We start from the raw sequence: 25238 nt of genomic DNA on the forward strand, positions 1-25238 counted from the left end.
TTCTAGAATGACACAATAATGACACCCCAGGTGGCTGGGGTGTACACTGAATGTTTGAGAACCTAAGGACACTGACCACCCTGGCTTCATTTCCGATGGTTTGGCCTGTGCCACGCATTCAACCTGACTGCTCTGATAGCATGGCCTCTGAACGCCTTGTTCTGTAACTGAAGGGCCCCTCAGACACCTACGCGTCAGCTCCAGCTCCCGTACCCACAAGCCATAGGACACAGGACACACTCAAGTCACATCACCTCCCTGGAGCCATTTCCTCACCTGTAAAGCGAGGGAGTGAAATGCTATCTAGAGAACTTTCCAGCATTTCCCTAATTGTAACAGACAAGGCAATTTGAATAACCACTCCTACAACTATCCAGGTGTCAGTGGGACCTAGTGATGTCTACCTTCCAGGGGCTGGGGCTGTTGCTCAGCGGTAGAGTGCTTAGCACACATGTGGCCATGGGTTTGAGTCCTGCACTAAAAAGAAAAACAAAACAAAACAAATGGAAAACAAACAACAACATCTACAAGAGTCTTCATTCTGCCAACCTTCACTGGGTACATTCTGAGTGTGGAGCCTGGGCCGGGACAAGTGGGGAACGTAGAACCAACACCTGGAAAAAGAAACTAATGATTTTCTCTTTTCAGTTGCCAGCAATTAAATGTATCATCATGTCACTGGAAAAAATTAAACTCATGACCCACAGGACACACTTACCCTGCTTTAAACGTTATTGAATGGAGGTAACTGTTCTTTACGGTTAAGCAGAAATAATTCAGTAACCTGAAAGCACACTCTATGTGTGTTAAGATCTAGGAAAAAAAAATGACAGAAACACTATCATTTGGCCTTTAGATCTCTGAGTTAATGACGAGAATGCTGGATTGTGCTGTTGGACATTAGATACGAGACCCTGGGGGACAACCACATACCTTCAAGATTTGGTAAACAGCCTCAATGAGGAAGTCTGTGCTTTGAGTCCTGAATTTCCACAGGGCTCCTCTGAGGACAGCCACAGAAACAGAAAAGGGGACAGGCTTGCTTAGAAGTGACCCCAAGCCCATCCAAAGGGACTTCTGCATACAATGGTGTTGGAACAAAAATTAAAGATACTGTCACTCTCCTGCTCCAAACCTTCTGCACTATGATTTCATACATTCCAGAATCCTACTATGGTTTAGTGATCCAGGCCATCTCTTTGCCTATTTAAGTCATTCACCAAAGTCCTTTCTCATCTTAGGGCTCTCTGCCCTGGCTGCTCTTCCTCCTCAAAAACTCTTGCCCGTTCTTTGTCTGGGTGCTTTCTGGACTGGGTGCTTCTCACATAATCCTCTTCATTTCCTTGACAGCATTTACCTGGATCTGAAAATACCTGGATGGCAGACCCCCTTATCCTCAGAGACTATGTTCTAAGACACCCAGTAGATGCTTGAAGCCATGGGCAGTACCAAATCTTATACATACTGTGGTTTTTTCCTGTACATACATCCTCATGGTAATAGCCTTCTCTGACATATTCCTAGCATCACTCCTGCAGTCTCAGGCCACTTAGTAAAATAAGAGTTACATGGATACAAGCTCTGTGAGAAAAGGACAATAGATCAGATAACCAAAGATGTCTACCAAAGGGAGAGCAGCATATACACTGCAGACACAGTGGACGAAGATATGCTTCACATCTAAAGCAGGAATAAGATTTCACTGTGCTACTCAGAATGTCATGCAATTTAAAGCATTCATTGTTTCTGGAATTTTAATACATTCAGACTGAGGTTGACTACACTGCATTAAAACTGTAGGAAGTGAAACCATGGAAAAGGAGGTGACTGTTACATACCTGTGGTCTCTTTGGCCTCCCCCATTAGATTCTAAGCTCAGTGAGGGTAGTGAGTGACTTGACTTCTCATCTAGTGCTATATTCCCTGAGCCCTGACATGGGGCCTGTCTAAACTAGAGACCCAATCAGTACTGAATGAATGAGTGGTAATTTTTTTTTTTTCTAAATCCAATCTTTATGCTAATCAAAACTATCTTGTTCTTATACTTTAGAATTCAAATAACACCCTTTTTTGGCACTAAGGCCTTCATGCTGAGCTACATATCCAGATGTTTTTTTCTTTTTTGAGATGAGGTCTTGATAAGTCACTAAATTGCCCAGGTTAGGCTCAAACTCGTGCTCCTCCTGCCTCAGGCTCTTATGGGGCTGGGGTTGCAGGTGTGCAGCACTACATCCAGCTTCAAAAAGCACTCTCACATACCAAAAGCATCACATCACATTCGGAGGCCTTTTTGTGATCAATCAGTGAAAAGCCTCTCCTTCCAGGCCTGTTTGCCTCTAAGATCCCGAGTGACTTTTGACTAGTCAACTCCCCCAGTGTCAGATTCCTTTCCCGTGGAACTTGGACAATTCCTGTAATAGCTCAAAGGTCCTTCCTACCTTGAGCAATGTAAGAATACTTAAGACACTGATTGAGTCTGATTCAAAATGTGAAATGCTTCCATTATAGTTGCTACCATGAAATGAGTACATGCCTGTGTTAAGTACTTCTCACACACTGTGTCTGATCTATAAGCCCACTCCTGGGTAAGAATGTTCAGCCCTTCCACAGATGCAAAAATGCAAGCTTATGTAGATCAGGTGAGTTGTTCAAGACCATAGTAAGTGGCAGAACCCGTTCTCAACTCTGAGTCTGCCCAGCAACAAAGGTGGGATTGCCCCCACCTCACCACAGTCCCTCTTGGAGAAAGCCACAAAAATGTGGTTTAGGGCGATTGTCTACAGCAGGAGTGAGGCAAGTGAGAGAGGCAGGTAGGAGTGGGACAGACAGTTGGAGGCTACAGTGAACCCCAGAATTTGCACTTAGCTCTAGCAAACGTTCTGACAAAAGAAATTTGAGCCCTGTCAAATTTCTTGAGCCCTATCAAATCATATGATTGATCCATAATCATGACTTGTCTCCTCCTCTCAAGATATGACACCTAATTTTATATGAAAATGCCTGATTCTACAAAGTTTTAGTAGTTTTTCTTTCTTTGTTGTGATTTTTAAATTTTTTTAATTTTTAAAAAAATTTTTTTGCTACACTGTGGATCAAACACAGGTCCTCATGCAAATCACGTGCTCCACCACTGAGCAACATCTCTAGCCAAGTTTCAGTATTTTATCAAAATTTGCAGAAATCATGGCTCAGAGACCAATTTCTCTGGAGACCTGGCCCCAGGCCAGTTGCCTCTAATCTATCCTTATTTCTGGCCTATGAAAGTTATCCAAATTGTCGCTTCAATTCCAGTGAGCACGTTCAAAATCCCACGTGAAAGAATTGGCAACATAAATGTGTGTGTTTGAGGGTTACTGTGAACATGGAAACCTGTGAACGTGCTATGCTGTGAAGCAAGTTCCATGAACCATCAAGTGGTCTTTCTCTGGGGTAAATTCTGAGGGTCTGTTCACAGAGTACAGTCTTCTTAGGAAAGGAATTTGATCTACGTGCACAGCTTTCTCCCTATAACGCCAGGAAGAAGGTTGCTTAACAAATGTTTTTGACATTCCTGACAGGTAATAATCTCCAGGCTTTACTTCAGGGTGAGCTAACCTCTCCCTGCCTGCCATTTCTGAGACTGCTGCTAGCAGTAGCAACAGGACAGCTGTTCCTACTCTCTCAGGTACCTGACTCCACCCTTTGGTGTATCACTGAAATCTCTCTCTCTCTCTCTCTCTCTCTCTCTCTCTCTCTCTCTCTCTCACACACACACACACACACACACACACACACAAACAGGTAGGAGGTACAGAAGAGAACTTCAGGCTACACAGGCAAGAGGTAAATTATTCCCAACGTGATTACAGTGTTTGGAAATCCTACCTCATAAAATAAGCCACAGTTTTCATAGCATACATACCCCTCAGGGATCCAGGAAGAATACCCTACACTTGAATGAGAATTGTTCAGTTCAAATCCCCACCTCTCTGCCTAAATAATCAACTCCCTATCATATACTCACCCTATATTGCCATATATATATATATATACACATAGAGAGAGAGAGAGAGAGAGAGAGAGAAAGAGGGGTATTTTTTAAAAAAAAAAACAAAAAAAGATTATATTTAAAATAATGTGTAGATAATAATGTGGCATATACTGAGTAATAATATGTGTGAGAATTTTAATTTCTGTACTTATTTGCAGACATTTGATTGGACACAGGCAAAATATTATTATAGTGCACTGGAAGGCATAGGTATCTGAGAAATGAATGTGTATGTATTAAAAGAGTGGTGTTTAATATTTGGAGGAAGAGCTGGGCATGGTGGTGAACACCTGTAATCCCAGCACTTGGGAGGCTGAGGCAGGAGGATCGTTGTGAGTTCAAGACCAGCCTGGGCTACAAAGTGAGCTCAAGGCCAGCCTGAGCTGCATATCAAGACCTTGTCTCAAAAAGACCAAAAAAAAAAAAATATTTGGAGGAAGAAAACATCGAATTTATCCTATGATATAGGAAACTTGGCTCATTTTTGTAAGGATATAGAAACAGTTCAGTTTGGCTTTACAATGATCTACCTCCACCCTGGGGCTACACTAATTATATTCTCTTTAATGGAATTGCTTAAATTATACCTTTCCCTTGATTTGCACATCATGGGCATGATTTTATCCTTTTTCCTGTAAGCTGAGTTGTTTTTCATTATGTTTTAGGTTAACCAAGTAACGTCAGGCATATGTTTATTCACAAAGCACTACATTAAGAGACGTTTATTTTACATCTGCTCCCTTTGCAAATATTTGCAGTTAGCTGCATAAGTGAGGTATTTTATGAAGTCAAAAATAATGTATCCAGGGAAAATATGAAGTTTCAGAAGTAGCTTTTGAGAAGGAGAAAGGAAGTAAAGTCTAATTACAGTGAAGATAGGTGCTGATTTGTGCTAACAGAACGTCTAAATCAGATCCACTGTCCTTGCGGTTTGAATGTATTCTGCACCTCTGAATTAAAAAGAAATTGAAGTTTAAAAGCATGTCCAAGGCTTTCTTCAGAGATTTGGGAGTACAAAGTGTGTTATTTCTGTTCTTTCAGGTGACATCCTCTGGCAATGTGCCTTCTTTCCTTGACTTGCCTTAGTATAAACAAAAAAGTCTCATAGTCTTATAGTCTTTTCAAATCTAAAATTCCATGTATTAAAATTTCCTGTATGTAGGAAGCTGAACTATCACTGTACAGCCACAGGCTTCATATATAAACCTAAATATACTTTATCCACAAGTGCTTGCAAATATTTGTAAGCGCAGTGTGACAGGGTGGGACTTTATTGTAAACAGACTGTTCCCCATAATAGGTCAGAAGATGCCCTGCCCTATGGAGATGAATTTACAGTATTTGCTGAAAAGCTAAAAAATATTTAACCCAACCACACCTGATGCTTGGTTTAGATTTGTTCAGAAAACAGGAATCCTTGGGGCTGGGGATTTAGCTCAGCGGCACAGCGCCTGCCTGGCAAGCGCAAGGACATAAGTTCAATTCCTGGTACCGGAAAAAAACAAAAAACAAACAAAACAAACAAAGAAAATAGGGATCCTGTTTAGAAAAGAGGGATCCTGACTGGAGGGAACATGTTTAGGGAAGACTCTGCCGGCATGAGACTACTCATGCGACGAGAACCCACTGCTAAAAGTGAAAAAGAAAGAAAAGACTGTTTCCTTCTTCAAGGGGCAGCTACGTGAAAGCCTGCACAAGCTCGTGTGCTGCTACGTGATGTGAAGTCACTGTCTTGGCCTGCCTGGAAACAGCTGGCCTCCTGCAGAAGATCACCCAGGACACTCTAGGGCAACAATTTATGTTGTAAATGAGTTTTTAAATGTCATAATATTAGATGCCTATGATAAAAACATAAATAGTAGGGAAGTATAGACATTAAAAAATGAAACTTCCATGCTCACTAGCCTACTAGTCTTTCTGATTTATTGGACATCATTCACAACTTCTTCACGTCCAAGTAAGCACACACAGGAGATATATGCATTTTCATACAAACAAGGCCCACCTCTTTAAAACAAATGGTATCATGCTATCTACACTGCCTTGTAATCTGTAAGCTGTGCAACTTTCTACAGCTTGAGTATGCATTCATACCTGCATCTCGGGTCTGCTTCATTTATTGTCATGACTATTCTCAACTGGTTTACCTGAATGTGTGTAACATTTCCTGCACTATTTGTATCAAGAGAATAAATAGATTATTTTTAGAGAAAAATGGGAGCTCTCTTTCAACCTTAGTAATCCAATTTGACATCTAGGAATTTGTCCTTCGATGCATTGCCATGTACATAGATACAGACAGGGTCACTGCAATACTGTTGATAACCTGGAGTGAAAAAAGAAGCAATCTAAACAGCAATTAAAAAGGGGTCAAGTTAATATATGATGGGGCCACTATCATAATTGCTCTGGAGAGTATAGTTTTAAATCAAAGTTGTTCTCACTATCATAAACACACACACGCACACACACACACACACACACACACACACACATACACACATACTCTCCACAGAGAAGAAACTGCAAATTGTCCTTTATGCGGCAACTGGTCAGAGCACTGTCTTTTGTACTCTTAAAACTGAACATAAGAAAAAAAATCAAATACAGTTTAAAAAGGCGGGAGCCCATGCAACCTTTCTCTTGCAAAATTCAAAGTGACAACTGCAAAACGTGACAGTCCCTTCTGGAACAGCACAGCAAATGATAGCTACAGCACATTTACCTTGCTAATAAGCATGAGGAAAACAAGAGTGGATGTCTTTGTGACATTCTGTAGAGTATTCACAAATAGAGTATTCTTCACGTCAAAGACAGAAAAACAACCAAGGGTCCATCCGGCCCTCTGCTCTCAGCCATTCCCAGCACACGTGAGGTGTACCTGCTTTGCTCCCAAGAGGAAAGCAGTATAGCCAAAGACAGCACAAGGTGTTACACGGCAGCCTAACAAGAGCTCTCAGTGGGGTCTGCGCTCTCTCCACCTCATGAGAAGCGAGCAGAGCACACAGCAGGCCAGTGAGCAGAGCGAGGACCCCATTAGCTTTACAGAAGCTGACAGGGTCATCTGTCTTTACCAACCCCAGTAAAACAGAGTGGAAAACTCAAATCAAAATGTATCAAAGATCCAAATGTTAAAACAGAAACACTTTATCTGCTGGAAAATAAAATAGGTAAAACATAAGACAAAGGTGTAGGCAAAGATTTTCTGAACCAAACCCCAGCTGCACAAGAAATAACACCAAGAATCAACAAATATATATACTATATATCATATATATATAAGAATATATAAAGAACTTAAAAAAATTGACCCCCAAAATTTAAAGACCTAATCAAAAAAGAACATCCAAAATGAGCAGACACTGCCAAGCGCAGGGTCCTGAGTTTGACCCCTGGTACCAAAAAAAAAAAAGAAAGAAATACAAAATGAGCAGACCCTTCTCTCATGAAGAGGTACAAATGGCCAATAAATATGTGAACAAACATTCAACATCACTGGCCATTCAAGAAATTCAAATTAAGACAGCAGTAAAGGGTCCAGGGGATATAGCTCAGTGGCATAAATGCCTGCCTGGCAACTGTAAGGTCCTGAGTTCGATTCCTGGTACCAAAAAAAAAAAAAAAAAGGGAGCAGTAAAATTCCATCTCACTCCAGAAAGAATGGCTATTATCAAGAAATCAACCAATAACAAAGGCAGCTGAGGCTGGGAGTGGGACTTTTCATTGTTGGTGGGAATGTAATTCCTCAAAAAAACTAAAACTAGACATTCCATTTGACCCAGCTATTCCCCTCCGATCTTCCTCAAAGAGTTATACACATCATATCACAGTGATATATGCACACCTATGTTTATAGCAGTGCAACTCATAATGGCTAAACTTTAGAAGCAGCCTATATGTTCACCAACAGATGAAAGGATAAAGAAAATGTGGTATTTATATACAGGGGAGTACTACTCTGCCATAAAGAAGGATAAACTTGATTCATCTGTAGGAAACTAGATAAACCTTGAAACCATAATGTTAAGTGAAGCAAATTAGATATACACGCTTAAATATCACATGGTCTCTCTTAGATGAGAAATTCAATATATAAAGTACAAAAATAAAAGATAAGAGGAAAAAGAGAGAGAAAAAGTTATTGCTGTCCAGCATAGACAATGTATTTTAAAAGTATGCCTTGACTTAGTCTAATTGTCTTATGTGTTTTATGTTTTCTGTCCTGTTAGCTTGGCTGTTAATCTATATGTATGATAATTAACGTTATAAAGACATCAATAAATGAATCTGACACTAGAAAGAAAGAGGAAGGGGAAAATAAAGAATTGAGATATGTTATGTACATATACCAGTTCCCTCAGGGAATGTAAGCAGTATGTATTGCAATATGTACTAATAAAAAGTTAGAAAAAAATAAGACGGAGAGTGGACAATAGCGCTATCATTTCAGTTACTTTCACCAGCAGACAGAAGGGAATGGAAGGCTAGAAGACCACATGATCAAAAGTAAGGCATGCGGTTAAACCACAGCATGGAACCCTAGGGACGTCGAGGCCACAAATGCTGCCATCTCCCTGTGCTCTGAACTGACAGAACTCATGCCTCCCATAAAATCTAGCGCAGGATCTCTTGACGTGCACAGTACTTTACATTTGCTCCATAACTCATGCAGCATTTATCCCGCTGTCTATTTAGTCCGGTGCCTGGCAGCAAAAGCTCCAGAGCTTTCTGTCATTAGGATAAAGCTCATCCCAGTCTTCACCCTTTGCGCCTCCCCACCTCAGGCTGTTCAGCCTCCCTCCCCCCTCCACAGCCCAGAGGCTGTGTAGAAACCAGAATTGTGGCCGCTGGTTACAAAACCAAAAGGGAGAGCAGATTTAGTGATCTCAGAATCTTGCCCAGGGGGCTGCAGGTGTAGCTCAGTGGCCCAAAATGCCTGAGGCCTTGGGTTCAATCTCCAACACCACAAAGAAGTCTATGAAAATCATATGTTTCATTTTATTTCAAATAGAAACAAACCTAGGAGCGCTCTTCAGCGCAAAGCCTGTGCTAGGAGTGATGGGGGCAGGATTCGAACCCAGGCAGTCAGATCCTTCACTCAGGCCACAGACTCCGCGCAAAGGAGTGGTTACTCAACCCCACCTGGTGCACAGAGCTGCACTGATGCAACCACTACTTACTGATGAAACTATGGCTGATAGCTGGGTGTGGTGGCGCACTCCTATAATCCCAGCACTCAGGAGGCTGAGGCAGGAGGATCACTGTGAGTTTGAGGCCCGCTTAGGCTACAAAATGAGTTCAAGGCCAGCCTGAACTGCATATTGAAAACCTGTCTCAAAACAAACAAACAAACAAAAAGCTAAAGCTGATCAGCACTACAAGTAAGTGCAACAAAAAGTCTCAGTAAAGTTCTCAAACAAGGTCTGTAGGTTTAAAAAACAAAAGGAAGACGCACGTTCACCAGTGGTTCCAAACCTACCTTAAATACTGGTACCCGTTGCTGTTAGGTTTCAGGGCTCCTTTTCTATCTTAGCTTTGCTGCTTTGTGGTACTGAAATAGTGAATGAAGTGTTTGCTTTCAGACTTCCAGATCTGTCCTGGAGATAAGATTACAGCGTTCTTCCCAGCCCCCACCGCAGCACTGGGAATGGGAGTGAGCACACAGGCGAATTCTTGGGACCATCGTCTGCGGCGTCTGCTAGGGCTCAGCCTCAGCAGCTCTCTTGTCAGAGAGCCTCCCGAATTCCACCTGGTGAGCCCACCCAGGATTCCTCCTCAGAGCCTCCTTCCAGCAGCGTGGAATCTGATCAATTCTAAACAGCGCGACATGCAAAACGTGGGAAAATTGGGAAAGTAGCTAGGAAAACCCTGAAACTAATAGAGTGTTTTCCCTGGCTGGAAATACGGCTGCTAAAAATAACACAATGTAAAACACATTCACCTCTTCCACACAATGGACGTGGAATGGGATTATAATCATGGGCTGGGGACCTGTCTAGGACGGAGAGAAGGGAGGAGGTGCCAGAGCCTAGAGCACAGGGCAAGTAAGGGGCCGGGCAGCCAGTTCCTGGCTTGCTCTCGCCTCTGTGGCACCCATGGTCTCTAGGAGACAAAGGCTCCTGCTCAGCAAATACCTATAATGTTAAAGTTCAACTCCTCTCCTGGGACCAAGAAAATATGAGGCAAATAAGATGTGAAAATTCTAGGGCCAGGGGTATAGCTCAGTAGCACAGCACCTGCCCAGCAAGTGCAAGGTCCTGAGTTCAGTTCCTGGTACCAGAAAATAAAATAAAATTCTAGTGACTTAAACTCCTGTAAGTAGATACCAACAAAAAGTAAAGTAACATGACTTTTACAGCTGCTCTAGAAAAAGGTGGCATAACCATAATTAAGTCTGTAAAAAAGTAGAGGGGCTGGGGATTTAGTTCAGCGGCACAGCACCTGCCTGGCAAGCGCAAGGTCGTGAGTTCGATTCCCGGTACCGGAAGAAAAACAAAACAAACAAAAACTTAGCTTAGCTGTTTTGAGACCATGTTTTGTATTTTAATTAATGTATAGAAATAACCGCTGCTGCTGGGAATTATTTCACTGACAATTTTTCCATGCCTTCTAAAAGAGGAAAATAGTACAGGAAATGAAGGGCAGTTTATTGCCTTGTATTGTATTTTCCTGTATCTTGCTAAGCCATAGTTTCTTCATCTATAACATGGGCATAAAGTGACTCTGATGACCTTACTAAGCTGTTGTAATAACATAAAGCAAAGACTAGGAAACAAAAGCTTTTTTGTTGTACTGCTGGAGATTGAATCCAGGGCCTTTACACTGAACTGCATCCCATACCCTAATTAGTAAATTAATTAATTAATTAATTAATTTAGTGACAAGGTCTTACAGCATCATTAAATTGTGCAGGCCAGACAGGAATTTACAATCTTCTTGCCTCAGCCTCCCGTAGTGCGGGGATTATAGGTATGTACCACCACACCCAGCTAAAAAAGACTTTGGAAATAAATAGTCCACTGCCTTATAAATAGTAAACAAGGAAAATCTCTAACATGCGAGGCACAAATACTTAGAATTGTGCTACAACACCTCTCATTGGATAGAGGCAGAAATCGAGGCTTCAGGACATGAATGGACTCTCCCCAGATTACACAGCTCGCATCGCGCCAACGGAGGGCTCCCAGGGCTGCCTTTGCCGGCCTGATCTGCCACCAGTATGGTGACAATCATGTGACAGCAACATCGATTCTGGTGCCTATCCACATTCCATGACCACAGCATGTCAGGTCTCTGTACAGATAGTTTTTAAACTTCTAAGTATTTTTCTCTTAAAACTCCAAATTCCCCTTTCATAGGTATACTGACGCTGTGCTTTCGCCTCACACATTGTATACAAGGAGCAAATGAGTGCTCTTTGTGTCCTTCTTCAGCTTGATGGACTTAGCTACTCCCTCCGCAGCTAAGCCCCCTGAAGTAACCCTTTTCCTCCAGCCCATCCACAGCTGCCTCAAACGACCGTTACCACACTCAGCAGGCTAACACTGTTCACCTCCCTTGCCACTGACGCAAACCAAGCCCCCCACCAGTTTTCTTCTGTAAAGCACACTTTACAAAACACCTTTTTACCTGTACTGCACTCTTCCCCCAAGAAGCCTTTATTTGTCTTTTTTTGGAGTTTGGAAAACCAGATTCCCGGAAACTCCACAAACTACTATCACAAACAAGACTTTTTTTCTACTTCCAGAAAATGCCCCTATGAGAAGAGCCTGCAGGTACAACTTTAAAAGAAGACAATGTGCAACGTTGCCAAGCCCAAGACTATTTCTGCGACGTTCCAAGATTTTGTGGCATTTTACGAAGTGCAAGTATAGAAATATATGCAGTCCCAATTCCACAGGAAAACACAAGAATAAAAACTTTCAGCATCTCGGAATAATCAATAAATACATATAGTATCTTAATCCTCCAATGATCCTTCTACTCCTTATTTATGGCATTCTTATAGCATTATTCACAGGGCAAAATCAGCATGATGCATAATGCATCGGCTTGTTTTTCAGCTCTATTCAAAAACCTCCATTCATTCCACAAAAAAGCCCTTAAAACAGCCTGGCAGCCCGTGCATTCGGTGTGGGAAAGCTGTGCTTACCGATTCAGCTCTTCCTGCCAAGAGGACAATGCAGAGAAACAGACATGATGTTTCCAAATAATTTTCAGCAATAACTTAGAAGAAAAAAAATGCATATTTACCTGTACTCACAGCTCGACAGGTGACGCAGCCATTAAAGCCAAAAACTGAATTTGTGTTCTGGAAGTTGTCGCCTCTGGTGGGCTCCAGGGTCACCCCGAGAGCTGTCAGGTAAACCCGCCCTCCATGTCTCCGCTGTTTGCTTTTGCAATTTTTCTGAGTGAAACTCTTGTCATTTGCATAAAACCGACTTGTAGCCTATAGGACTTTTTGAGTAGCTACTTGTTAAATCTGCTGTCTTGACATGCTCTTTCAAGCATGACATCATAAATCTCCATGGAAACCCTAACCCCACCTGCCTACGTGCCAACTTTACCTGTCAGGCGCAGACTTAAACAATCGTCTGAAATTATTCATTAATGAAACCTTTTTAAAGGGGCTTTGGTCTCTGCACAGCGTAATTTGTGCTGTTGGCAGAAACCTAGCCAAGAGCGATGGCTTCATTTTCAAAGACTGAGCTGTTTTGCAGAAAACAATGATCAAAATTATAGGCATTCGTTAATCTGCCCCTCCCTGTCTAACAATGCACTTAATCAGTGGAAGAAAAAAACGACAGTGGCACATGTGAGCCTCTTTCTGCAGGATAAAGTTACTTTGAAAACTCAGGTTTAAAAAAAAAAATCAATTGATACTTCTAAGGCTTTCCCACTCTACTCTCCAACAACCCCCTTTCTACTTTTTAACCAGCAAAACTTGCAAAACAGGTTTCCCTGCTGGCCTCTGTGTGTGGATGTGCATACCTGTGTGTATTTTCCCTTGGCCTCCGTGGCTGCAGAAACGTTGGGAGAGGGTGTGCAGCATTTAACTCTTTCCTAGCAAAATCCTATCTTTTGCATGTCAATCCCAGTGTATTTAAATTACCGGCATAACACAAACTCTACTTCTGGCTTTGGAGGGATGGCCAACAGGCTGTAGAAGACATTTAGTCTTTCTTTCACTTACACAACTTTACTATCACGAACTTCACATAATCTTTACTGTTCGCACACACATTTCTGCCAAATTTGTACACAGATCCTCTTGGTCATGATGGACTCTACACTCTTCCCCCTCTAAATTCACTGTACATCTATCTCACACTGCAAGTCTAGGATTGCTGACCTCTCGGGGCCCAGAAAGGTTTGAGTGGGACTTGGTCCAAACCCAAGGGAGTTTATCATCATGTTATCAAGTAGCTGTCACATGCCATGGCGTTAAGTTCTTTGGTGGCTCTGAACAAGCAGCTGAATGAAATCCGGCAAAGGATGAGCTGAGAAGCACATTAAGGCAGCCTCAAGCTTAATCTGATGCAATACTGCACCGTGTCGGAGGCTGCACTAGCTGAAAAACAGCCTGCTACAACTTGCCACAGAGCCTGCTGCAAACTGCACGCGCCCGGCAGCGTCGGCCCTCAAGAGTTAGAGCGAATTTGTTAACCTCTACACCTTGCTGAGCTCCAGACACTATTTGTACAGAGCAAGAGCTGCCTCCCCAACCCCCACCCCCAAAAAACTCACGATGGGTCATTTCATGAAGGAATTATAAAGGCTTTGATCTCATCCTCTGATGATTCTGAGTTCTGTATTTCCATAGTTCATGGTCAACAGATGGGACATTTCCTTTGAAGGGAACCAAGAACTCGCCCGGTTTAATACAGCAGCTAGAGTTGGAATATTCCTGGGAGGCATGGCTATTGTCAGAGATTAAATTACTGGCCCTGTGCGTTGAAAATACAGATGAAGCCCAAGTTTATGCTTTGCCCAATGGGGCGCCACAATATGAAACAAACACAAACAAGACAGAATGGGATCCAGGTTTTATCCAGTGGTATATGCAGATGCGGGGCACACTCTTCAATGACAGTTATTCTCCAAAGTTCCATTAGAGACAAGAGCATGAGACAGTGCAGTCAGAGTGGCTGTAACAGGTCAAATCTTCCCTTTGGGTTATTTAGGAAATTATAACATCCCAGCTTTTGCTTGCTGAAGTCAAGCTTGGAAAAGAGATTTTAAAAAATACCAACAGAATGTGAAAGGCAAATGGAGATAATCACAGAAATCATTCAGAGGTGAAAACAACTAGATTAACCCATTCATGGGCAGGCAGGCAGAGATAAATGGGGATGGCAGATCTGTAGCCAAGGATGACATCATTGTGATGATGTGGGAATCCTGGACCATTCTCCGTGGGGAAGTTTTGGACAACAACAGTAAGGGCAACTTAGGAGGGCCTGGCACAAACGCCAGCACTTGATTAGAGGTGACCAGGCCAGGAATGATTTACTCGCTGTCCTCACATGCAAACAACATCAAGCTGAGTACACTCTCATGGCACCAACATGTTCCTGGGATTCAGCACTAGCCAATTCATGCAAGTAGACGACCAGTTTTGCCACTAAATTCAGCAACATCATAGGTATCTAAAACTGACTTGGGGGGGGCAAATAAAGTGTTGTTTCTTAAATTTGTAAAATGAGTGGAAAACTGCTCACACAAAAGTCTCCTGAAATATAAAATTAAAATAATTGGTAAAAAGACATCAGATTTAACCATGTATGGCCTGAATTTTTGTTTCTAAAGAAACCTGAGTTAGAAATTGTCATGTAGGAAAGGAACATTTCTTTGAATAGAAAAACCAATATTTTATCTTTTTTTTCCAATATTTTTATCATTAAAACGACCAATTCTTATTTCACTTCAAGCTCACAGCAATAGTATGACGAAAGAACAACTATTATTCCCCATTCTATAGGTGGAGAAAGCAAACCTTACAGACGTGGAAAATTAATTAGGTTTATACGATTCCCAAGTGTTGGAATCTCAGTGGGAACCTAAACAGGCCCAAGATTTGAACCCCAGACTTATATGCTTAAGCAACAGCTGCGTTACGTCTATTTTTCATAAAATTTCTCATAATTGGAGATACTAAAATCCTAACTAAATTAAAAACAGGTCAAAAGGATTTATTTGGAAGGCTAACCTGAAAGTACATATTGGATTGCAAAGGATAAACGGACTTTCTGTAGATCTTCCTAAAGATACCAACTTAATAGATGGTACAAGGCTCTGCAACAGTGCAGAAGGAGAGAACACTGGCTCACAGCAGAGACAGAGGAAAGAGAATAGGAAAAAAACCACCACCAACAACAAATATACACTTTCTAATTTGAGCACACACTCCAGGTGTGTGGTAGTGGATGCCTGTAATCCCAGCACTCAAGAGGCTGAAGCAGGAGGATCACCATGAGTTCAAACTCAATTTGGGCTACACAGTGAGTTCACGGCCAGCCAAGAAAATAAGAGCAAAACCAAAAAAACTTTAAAGTAGAAATTTTATAAATTGTATTCTCTGACTATATCCAAATGAATTACAAACAAATAATAATCACAACTACTTGGACACTAAATACTTTCAATCAACCCTTAAGCCAAATGATGAAATGGAAAATTTCAACTTTCTTCAAGGCATGAAACAGAAAACATCTCATAAAAAACTGCAGGACACAACCCATGCAAGTGTCAGGAACTGCACGCCCTTAAATGCCTTCAGTATTAAAAGAGAAACACTAAAAACAAAATTAATGCTCGATTTAAGAAATTATAAGACAACAAAGATAACTAAAAAAAAAAAGCTAAAAAGGGAATTGAGATAAAAGCTAAAAATAATGAGATAGACAATAATCTGGAAAGAATAAATGTAAGTTAATTCTTTGAAAAATATTAATAAAACATAGGCATGAGAGGATAGCACGATAATATTTGCTCTCTCAGAACTGATCCGGCATTAAATTCTTGGTATTAACTAGAAGGGTAATAGGGGTTTTATAGAGTAATTGGAGAAAGAATTACGGAGGTGGGAGGGAGATGTCCATGCTGGACTTAAACAAGCAGTGATTCTCATGCTTTTATATTCAGCGTGCTTTTGTATAGGGGATGCTCTGGTTAGGCTGAGATGTTTAAAACCAAAAGAAAGGGACAGTCCAGGCACGATGGCAAAGCGCCTGTAATCCCAGCATAGTATGCGGGGCAGTGGGGAAACAGGTAATTCGGAGAATACTTTTATTCCCAGGAGCACCCCTTATTCTAAGTAGCTCCGTTCAAACTCTGGCCTCCAGTGTGAAAGGTTTCCTTCTGATGATTCTCCTACAGCTCTGAGCTCTAGCAAGGTTTTGAAGTGCATATTACCTTCTCCTAACACATGTCCCATTAAACACGAGCCCTAGGCTAGGGATTTAGCTCAGCTGCACAGCGCCTGCCTGGCAAGCGTGAGATTGTGAGTTCGATTCCCCGTACACACACACACACACAAAAAGTGAGCCCCTAAAACAATAGTTTTGTGGGTCAGTTTTAGTAAATACTGAATATTTGTCTCTTCCCCACTCCCTCCCTCTCTGTCCCTCCCTACCTCTGTCCCTCTCTTCCTTCTTTTTCTCCTACCTTCTGTGTTAGGCACCCAGGGCCTGAGGCATGTGAGATAAGTCCTCCATCACTGAGCTACACTTCCAGATGCAACAATGACTATTTCATTCCTCATCCACCCGCCCACAAATCTTTATCTGAGAGAGTCATTCACAATGTCTAGAAGGCCGGGCATGGTGGCGCACGCCTGTAATTCCAGCACTCCGGAGGCTGAGGCAGGAGGATCACTGTGAGTTCCAGCCTGGGCTACAAAGTGAGCTCAAGGCCAGCCAGAACTGCATAGCAAGAACCTGTCTCAAAAAGACAAAAAAAACCAAAAAACATTCACAATGTCTGTTAGCGCGTACAAAGATCTCACCAGCCCTGCAGCACAGAAATTCATTTCACCTTGGTTACCCAAGAATTTCCCCCCAGTTTGAAATTTTCTCCTTATTCCTCAAGTAGCTATTAACAACCTAGGATTCTAGGATTCTGGGGAACATAGTTGTACACAATGCTGGTCTAGATCACTACAATTTAGAACTTCCACTGTTTCAGAATGTCCAGGTGCCTTGACTTTCCAGCCAGAATACCTTCCACTTACTGAGGAGAGTTTTGACATGTATTCAACATCTGCTACGGTGGAAGTGAATTACCTCATCTAATCCTCACTATGACACTATTGTTTGTCTCATTCTACTGTAAAGAAAAAGTCTTAGGGAAGAGAGATGACTCACCCACAGTGAAGGGTGTCCTAGTATATGTAAACTCAGCTACAGCAGACCAGAATTACCCAATGGTTTTGTGCTTTTTATGTAAAACTGAAGGGTGAGCTCAGCACAAAGGTCCGTGATAAACAGCCATTTGATCGAATTAATCCGAGAACACACCTGCAGAAGGAACCATGAATACACAGGCGAGAAATAACCTGAGAAAAGTGAGGATGGGAAGGGCAATTTAGATATTTGCATATGAATTCTGCATCTCCGTATTGGACTGAATCACAGTGGGCTTTTTTAGATCCTTCAATACTGAAAATTTGCACCTATTCTGGTGGCAATTTTGCTCTAGGTTTTGCCGATCGTGATTTTCCAGGTGTCTCCTGCCATGGCATAGCTGTTCTTTGGTCCTTGCCTCCCCTTTTATTTCCTACTTACTCCTGGACACGCCTTAACAGGTTTTCCACTAGAATTTTATTTTGATTTTTATAGAGCTCTTCCTAACACAGCACCTCCCTCAAGATGCCCTGTCTTCTCCTTCTCCAGCACTAATTAAAATGAAAGCCAGCGCTGAGGTTGGTGGCATCCAATTAAACATGGATCAAAAGCCACGTGTTGGGAGTGTTTCCAATGCAGCATTCTGTTCCTGTTTTTCTGTATTCTGTAGGGTCAAAGTCAAATGGGAATCAATTTTGCAAGTACAACTACAACCCCTGGATTTAATCTTTTCTACCCCTGCGTCCTTGCTGCAAGATGTCCTGCTACGGAATATTCCAGTTTTTCCATACCCTTTTTTTTTTTCTTTCTTATAGTGCTAGGAATTTAACCCAGGTCCTCACACACGCAAGGCAAGTGCTTGACCCACAACTCAAACTGTGAGTTTTTTCAGAAACACTTCCAGGCTAGTGTCTTTATTTACTCTCCTGAGTACCATCATCTCTCGAAGATGTCAGACTGCATCTTTCTTTTCATATTTTTACTGTTGTTTTTCATCACAGCCAAGTTCGGATGATCATTGTTTCTTATTGCTACCCAGGTGCATGCTCATTTCCTTTAGACACATCCAAAACCATGTGATTTTCTCTGAGGACAAAAAAGTGTTTTGATACTGCGTCTTCCAACACTAGCATGTTTTCTGCTCACAGGGCTCCAGCACTTCACTAAGCACTCTCACATGTACACTAGCACAACTTCTCTACATGCAGCTTATGATTCTGTTATGACACCAGGGTCTTCCATTCACTATTGTCTAGGCAACAAGCATATTTTCCCTGTATTGATCTTTCTCAGCTTTCACCACTATGTATGCCACTGCTTCTTTTCTTTCCAAATTCCTTTTTTCCTCCAAATTGTTCAAGGCAGATCCAAGTGGCAGGCTGACACTTCAGCCATTCCAAGGTCTCCGTTAAGTCTTGTGCTTACTGATACTGGACCATGTGGTAAGAATGCACCATTGCAAGATGGAATTAGCTAGAATTATTAAATCTTTGCATGAATAGCTTCTCTGGAGACCTGCTTAAGCAATAACAGACTGTGTGTGTGTGTGTGTGTGTGTGTGTGTGTGTGTGTGTGTGTGTGAAAGCCACATGACAGCATGTGTCATACCACAATAGAACCAAAAGGCTTATTTGTTATACAGCATAATCTGGATAAAACTGACCAATACATCAATTTTAAAGTACTGTATACCTCTACTATTAGCTCCTTTCTTCTTATAACTTGTATTAGAATGGGGCCAACTGGCTACTGAAACATAGTATACAGAAGGGAGGAATTAGCAGGGGAAGCCTGCACCCTTTGGTTTATGACATCAAATGCCCTCTCTACAAAAATATGGTACAGCATGTGCTTGTCCTGAAAGCATGTCACCTTTGCAGTTCAGTTTTTAGCACCCACGGTCTGCAAAGCTCACAGCAAAACCCTTTAAATCATAGGCTTGCTTGCTGTGCTTGGAAGTGCTATGATCTAATATCACAGCTTTGCTCTGCACTGGCCCTGCTTTTCACCTGGGAAGCGTCCTCTATTTGGAGGTGAGGTCACAAGAGTGCTTGGTAGCAGCGTACATTTCTCCTTTAACTTTCTTGTCCTCATTCTGTGTACACTGGGTATGTGCACAGCCATTCTACAGGTCCTGACTATCTCCATGCTTTACTCAAGACGGAAAGGTTATTTCTTTCTTGGTCTTGATAATACTTCTTATTGTTTGCTCTGAGTTTTGCCCAAAATGACTTTAACCAACTGTAAACAGAATTCTCTTCTTGAGATCTGCCCTCTGATTCAAAAGTAATTAAAACTTTTCCTAGTCTCTGTCTTTAATTGTTCAGGACCCTTGATAAGGCCAAGTGTATATCTCTGAAAAGGAAAAGCCAGTCAAAGAATACACAGTGGAGGCTGAACCAAAGACACAAGTTCTAATTTCCACAGGACAGCTCTTCAGTGAGTAAAGTTGTTCAGGGGTTGCTGAAGGAGAAAGATGAGTTATAACTCAGGCTGGTGATGAATAAACACCCTAGTGGACATTTTCCTTTTCAAAGCTGTCAGCACAATTGCCTCTCCACACCCAGTAAAGTGGATTATGGTAGAGAATGGTAAATAGGAGGAGAGGTGGTAGGGAGGAGCACTGGGTATTTGAGGGGTGCTATGGAGGCCTGGGGGACACCCAGCCACAGCAGCACTGTGGAGGATACGCAGTCATAAAGCCAGCATTTAGGGGACTGCATAAGCTAGATGAGAAATGCTCAAAATGTATATGGTATCGGATGAAGGAATGAGTCACTATCTCTAGTACAGCCAGACTGTACATCTTTGTAAACACTTATTTCTTTTACTGACTTGAAACTAGGGCCATGTCTTATAGTTTGTACTCGGCATGAACCTTTACCATAGTATTTGGGAAATAAATATGCATGAGATACATAAATGAAGGAAAGCGAAATTTGAGGCTTTTAATGAAAAAAAAAAAAAAAAAGAAAGAAGTTTCATAAAGCACTAAAATTATTTTCTGCCAAGCATGGTGATGCATGCTGTAATCTCAGCACTTGGGAGGCTGAGGCAGGAGGATCGCTCTGAGTTTGAGGCCAGCCTGGGCTACAAAGTGAGTTCAAGGTCAGCCTGAACTGCATAGTAAAACCCTGTCTGAAAAAGATTAAAAAAAAAAAAAAATTCTGAAAATAGGGAAAACAAACCACTTAGGGTGCTCAGATATTTGCTCATTAAAAAAGTAAAATGCTTTCAAACACTAATTTTGAAATAAGAGCCTCTCACAGTTTTCTTTCTAACACCATAAACCAGAATGGTGTGATGGGAAGAGTGGCCTTTAAAAGGGTCAGCGGACCCAGCAGTCTTTCTCAGTGCTTTATGATGTAGATACTATTGTCCTTTGACAAAGGAGGGAACCCAGACAGAGAAAGGTAAGTCATTAGCTCCAAATCTCCCAATTAGCATATGGTGAAGGCTGGATTCCAACCAGTCCTGACTCCAGAGCCAAGGCTTTGGCAGCCAGCCGCTTGCCCTGCACAATTAAAAGGGCTAGGAAGGTGGAAGGAGCCGGTGATAGTTACAGCCACTCTTATGCAGATAAGCACTGTGGGGCAGTAATGGTCATCTGCATTTTTTGAGGACTACAGATAGCATTAAAGTAATTTCTTGGCTCTTCAATATTTTAGACTAAAAAAAAAAAACAACTCCTTACCAACATATTTTTAAAAACTCAAATGTTAGCTTTTTTGTTTGTTTATTTTTTGGTTTTCAGTTTTTTGAGACTGAGGTTCACTATGCAGTTCAGGCTGGCCTTGAACTCGCTATGTAGCCCAGGCTGGCCTCAAACTCATGGCAAGCCTCCTGCCTCAGCCTCCCAAGTGCTGGGATTATAGGCGTGTGCCACCACGTCCAATTCAAATGTAAGCTTTTAAACCATGAATCGTCCCATGGGTGAACTCAAGAGTTTGAAACAAAGCAGACAGGCGGGCGTGGTGGTGCACGCCTATAATCTCAGCACTGGGGAGGATGAGACAGGAGGATTGCTGCAAATTTGAGGTCAGCCTGGGCTACATAATGAGTCAAGGCCAGCCTGCACTACATAGTAAGACCCTGCCCCTCCTCCAAAAAACCAAAACAAACAGGAAAATGAAACATAAGACATACTCTCTCTACTCCCATTATGTTTAATACCAAGGAATAAGACCTGAGATAGATATTTCATGAAAAGTGCAAGATGTATTATTTTCAACATCATATTCTCCGCCTCACTCATCGGCTCTGTTCTGCGTATCACTAAGGCCCCTGCTCCAAGGAGGCGGCCATGAACAGCGTCAGGAGGAATTTTTGTACCTAGAACCTTGGTATCTAGAGATGCACATCAAACTTGTGATATTTGACTTCCTCCTTGTCGGTCATGCGATCTCCCTTCAAAGGAGGCCAGGAATAAACCCTGGTCAGAAACCGGGGGAAGAAAAGAGGGTGTTACAAAGAAAAGGCCAGAAAAAGGGAACTAGGGGTAGGAGACCAAGGATGGAAAAAAAGATAGAAGATTCTGGAATGTGTGTAGAATTTCATAAACTTTCCTAAGCTCACCTCCAGTGTTTACAATGTTGGTTGGGGTTTGTTTACAAAAGTACAGCAACAGACTGAAACGTGGATGCAGATTTGTATACTAAAATCTCTCTGCCCTGGCACAATCCTCGTGGAATATGAAAGAGGCAGAGAGACAGAATGTGACATTTGTCCGTCCTGCAATGCTGAGAAAGGGACAGCTGACCAGCCACGTGGGACTGCGAGACTACAACTATGACAGAGATGTACAAGAGGGCAGAGCTGGAAGCTCCCACACTGCACCATGTTCTTCTTCCCTCGCACCGGTTACCACGCATTTGCAAGCTTCTCATTACAGTCGTTTCCTCTTGTGAGAGTTTCAGCCAAAGCCACCATCCTCATAGTAATAGCAATAATCATGACATCATAAATAAGAATAATAGCTGCAATATTCTTGACAAGGAACAGGATACCACTTTTTTTTCTTTTTGGCCTTTTTGAGACAGGGTCTCGCTATGCAGTTCAGGCTGGCCTTGAGCTTACTTTGTAGCCCAGGCTGGCCTTGAACTCACAAGGATCCTCCTGCCTCAGCCTCCTGAGTGCGCCACCATGCCCAGCTCAAGGATACCACTTTTGACAGGGTAATTTTTCAGAAAAATTAATACATTTTAAGTTTGAAAGAAAAATATGTTCTCCCTTCTCACTCAACACACTTTTTAAAATCTCTTTTCTTACCCTCATCACTGTTTTCATGAGATCCCCTAACACACCCCTTCCCCAGGCCACACTGTTCTAAACTTATAAGCTTTTACCTTCAACTTCTGAGAGAGCTGAATAAGCAAGAATTCTGAATTCACATTCACTGCAGTTCAAATCCCAAACTTTGTTTAGCGAACTGTGTACTAATTTCTCTGAGTTTGTGTTTCCTCAATCTAAACAGCTTTGGGTAAAACATAGTGTCTCTCAAAAACAGACACAAGGAAACAAGCATAGATCCCATTATTTGAATGCACAACAACTCTATCAATGGAAAATAAGAGGCATTTTCTAAATGTACTTAACATGAAAAAATAGTCTTTCTTCTTTTCTTAATTACTGAAGAATGAGTCATTAGTCCCTCTTCGCGTAGGTCAAGATTCCTGTTTCTTTCTCCTTTTCAGACTCTACTGCCTTTTGGCAATGTGATCAAAAAGCAAACACAAGGTCCAGAAGGCACATTTCACATTTTAAAGGCTTCTGATCATGATTCCCTTAGGAAAGTTTCTCTTTTTAAAGGGAGAAAATGAGATTGAGGGTAAAGTACAGATCCAAGTTACACAGGTGGTGCTGGTCTTCTTTTCCCTGGATATTCAAAAGCTGAGTTAGTCAGACATGATTTTGGCAACTAACTGGCAAGACCAAGATGGCAGACTAAAAGCCCTAAACTGTCTCCACCTACAGTGTAGAGGGTGGGTGCTGCCCTCCCCTCCCATCCCCTCCCCTTGGAATGCACAAAGGCTGAGTGCGTTCCACTTCCCCATCAACCACTCCCTCCTCCAGTCAGTCTGATAACACCAGCGAGATCCACAGAGGAAGCCTCACATCTCCCATGACCCCAGGCCTGCTCCGTCTGCTAAAAAGTAATTGCACGCAGCCAAGAAACAAAAACACTCCGAGAGCCACAGTTGGGCGGTATCTGTGTGGCTGTCAAGATAACCAGGGAAAACAGGTAGCTGAAGACAGCAGAAAGCAAGCCATGCACAAGGAAACCAGCTGTGATTAAAAAGGAAGAAAGGAAAACAGCAGAAACAAAAGGCTCACGTCAGCTTCAGGGAAAGGGCTTCATCGCAAGTGTCTCCTCCTATGCTCCGTTTTGCACTGACAGTGTTATTTACGGATCTGTGTGTTCATTCAGTCCTTCCCTCGCTGTGTGAAGCACGCAGCGCTCACAGGGTGCACTATAGTCGGTGCCACACTTCACTTAGTGAAATAACACCTGCATTTCCTACACTTTGTAAGTGTGGGGGAACCTGGAACGTCCTTCAGGGGAACCTGCATTCGCAGGGGACCCCTCCTCTCTGCTCAGGCCGCAGAGGACTGAGCTTGCAGATGAGCTCTTTTCTACAGAAAAGCTGGAACAGAGATCTGGAACAACAAAGTGGCAGCCATAGTCCACCAAACTATTTTTTTTCCCCTTTCAACTACAGGTTCTGCCGGCATGGTGGCGCATGCCTGTAATCCCAGCACTCGGGAGGCTGAGGCAGGAGGATCGTTGTGAGTTCACGACCAGCCTGGGCTACAAAGTGAACTCAAGGCCAGCCTGAACTACAGGTTCTTTTGCCCTTCTTCACATTTGTTGAAGAACGACCTAGCTGGGTGCAGTGGCACACACCTGTAACATTAGCTACTAGGAAGGCTGAGGCAGGAGGATCAAGCATGATGCCAGCCTAGGCAACTTAGTGAGATCTTATATCAAAATAAAAATCAGAGAGAAAAGAGGGCTAAAGATGCAGATCAGCACTTCCTGAGTTCAGTTCTACTACTGGGGGAGAAAAAAAAGAGAGAGAGGAGGAGATGAGGAGAAAGAGAAGGAATGAGCTACACAAGGGGAAAGGGCAGCGTGCCGTACCTGGTCTCTCAGCCTCTCTTGGTGTCCCATGATCGCTGTGGCATGGTGCGGGTATTTCTGCTTCAGATGTTCCAGGAATGCTTCTCTCTTTCTATCCATCTCCGATGTCTGCATTCCCAGGATTTCTTTGGAACTTCGGGGCCCACCTAGCGTGTGTCTCCTCGGGATATTTCGGGCAGACTTGGAGGCTGCGGCGCTACTGTTTCCATTAGAAAGGCGCTCCTTGGTCCTGCAGCATTCCGCATCTTCTAAGGATGTGACATGCAGGTTGCCTTTTCTGTGTTCTGCACGGCGAAAAAACATAGTTCACAATTAACAATTTCACACCAGAGATCTTATTTGCAGAACACCGCGAGGGCACAAGGCCATGGTTAACCCATCAAGGTAACTAAGCAAACCTTTTCCTTTCTATTTCTTCTTTTCTTTCCTTGTTCATTTTTTTCAGCCAAAAGGGAAAAAATATACGTCATCAAAAGAAATATGAAAAATCATACTTTAGAAATAAAAGATGTTACAGCAAAAAAAAAAAAAAAAAAAAAAAATCTGCTATTTCTGGCTCTTTTTCCATGAGCTCATTCCAAATAAAAGCACGTGTTCTGACGAGCTCATTGCAGGCAGCTGGGACACCCCTTACCCTTGTCTGCCACTGAAGCAAAGTTAGCTCCAGCGATTCAGGTTATTTCTATATTTTTAATTACTGAAATAACAGGACTTTTCAAAAATG

The 25238-nt window shown here is 42.3% G+C and overlaps 1 protein-coding gene across 17 annotated transcripts in view; it reads right to left on the reverse strand.

Moving 5' to 3' along the window:
- The window catches only part of Kiaa1217 (KIAA1217 ortholog), a 477384-nt gene that overhangs the window by 250520 nt on the left and 201626 nt on the right, over positions 1-25238 (reverse strand). For 16 of the 17 annotated variants that reach the window (XM_013515417.1, XM_013515414.1, XM_013515411.1 and 13 more), the window contains one exon: positions 24515-24798. In XM_013515417.1, the coding sequence (XP_013370871.1) occupies positions 24515-24628 (114 nt within the window). In that variant the 5' untranslated portion in view covers positions 24629-24798. Of the gene's footprint in view, positions 1-12283; positions 12687-24514; positions 24799-25238 lie in introns of those variants that run through there. The other variant, XM_013515416.1, reaches the window with a different exon arrangement.

Source organism: Chinchilla lanigera, unplaced genomic scaffold (genome assembly GCF_000276665.1).
Source record: "Chinchilla lanigera isolate Chin_1 unplaced genomic scaffold, ChiLan1.0 scaffold00028, whole genome shotgun sequence".
Taxonomy (NCBI): domain Eukaryota; kingdom Metazoa; phylum Chordata; class Mammalia; order Rodentia; family Chinchillidae; genus Chinchilla; species Chinchilla lanigera.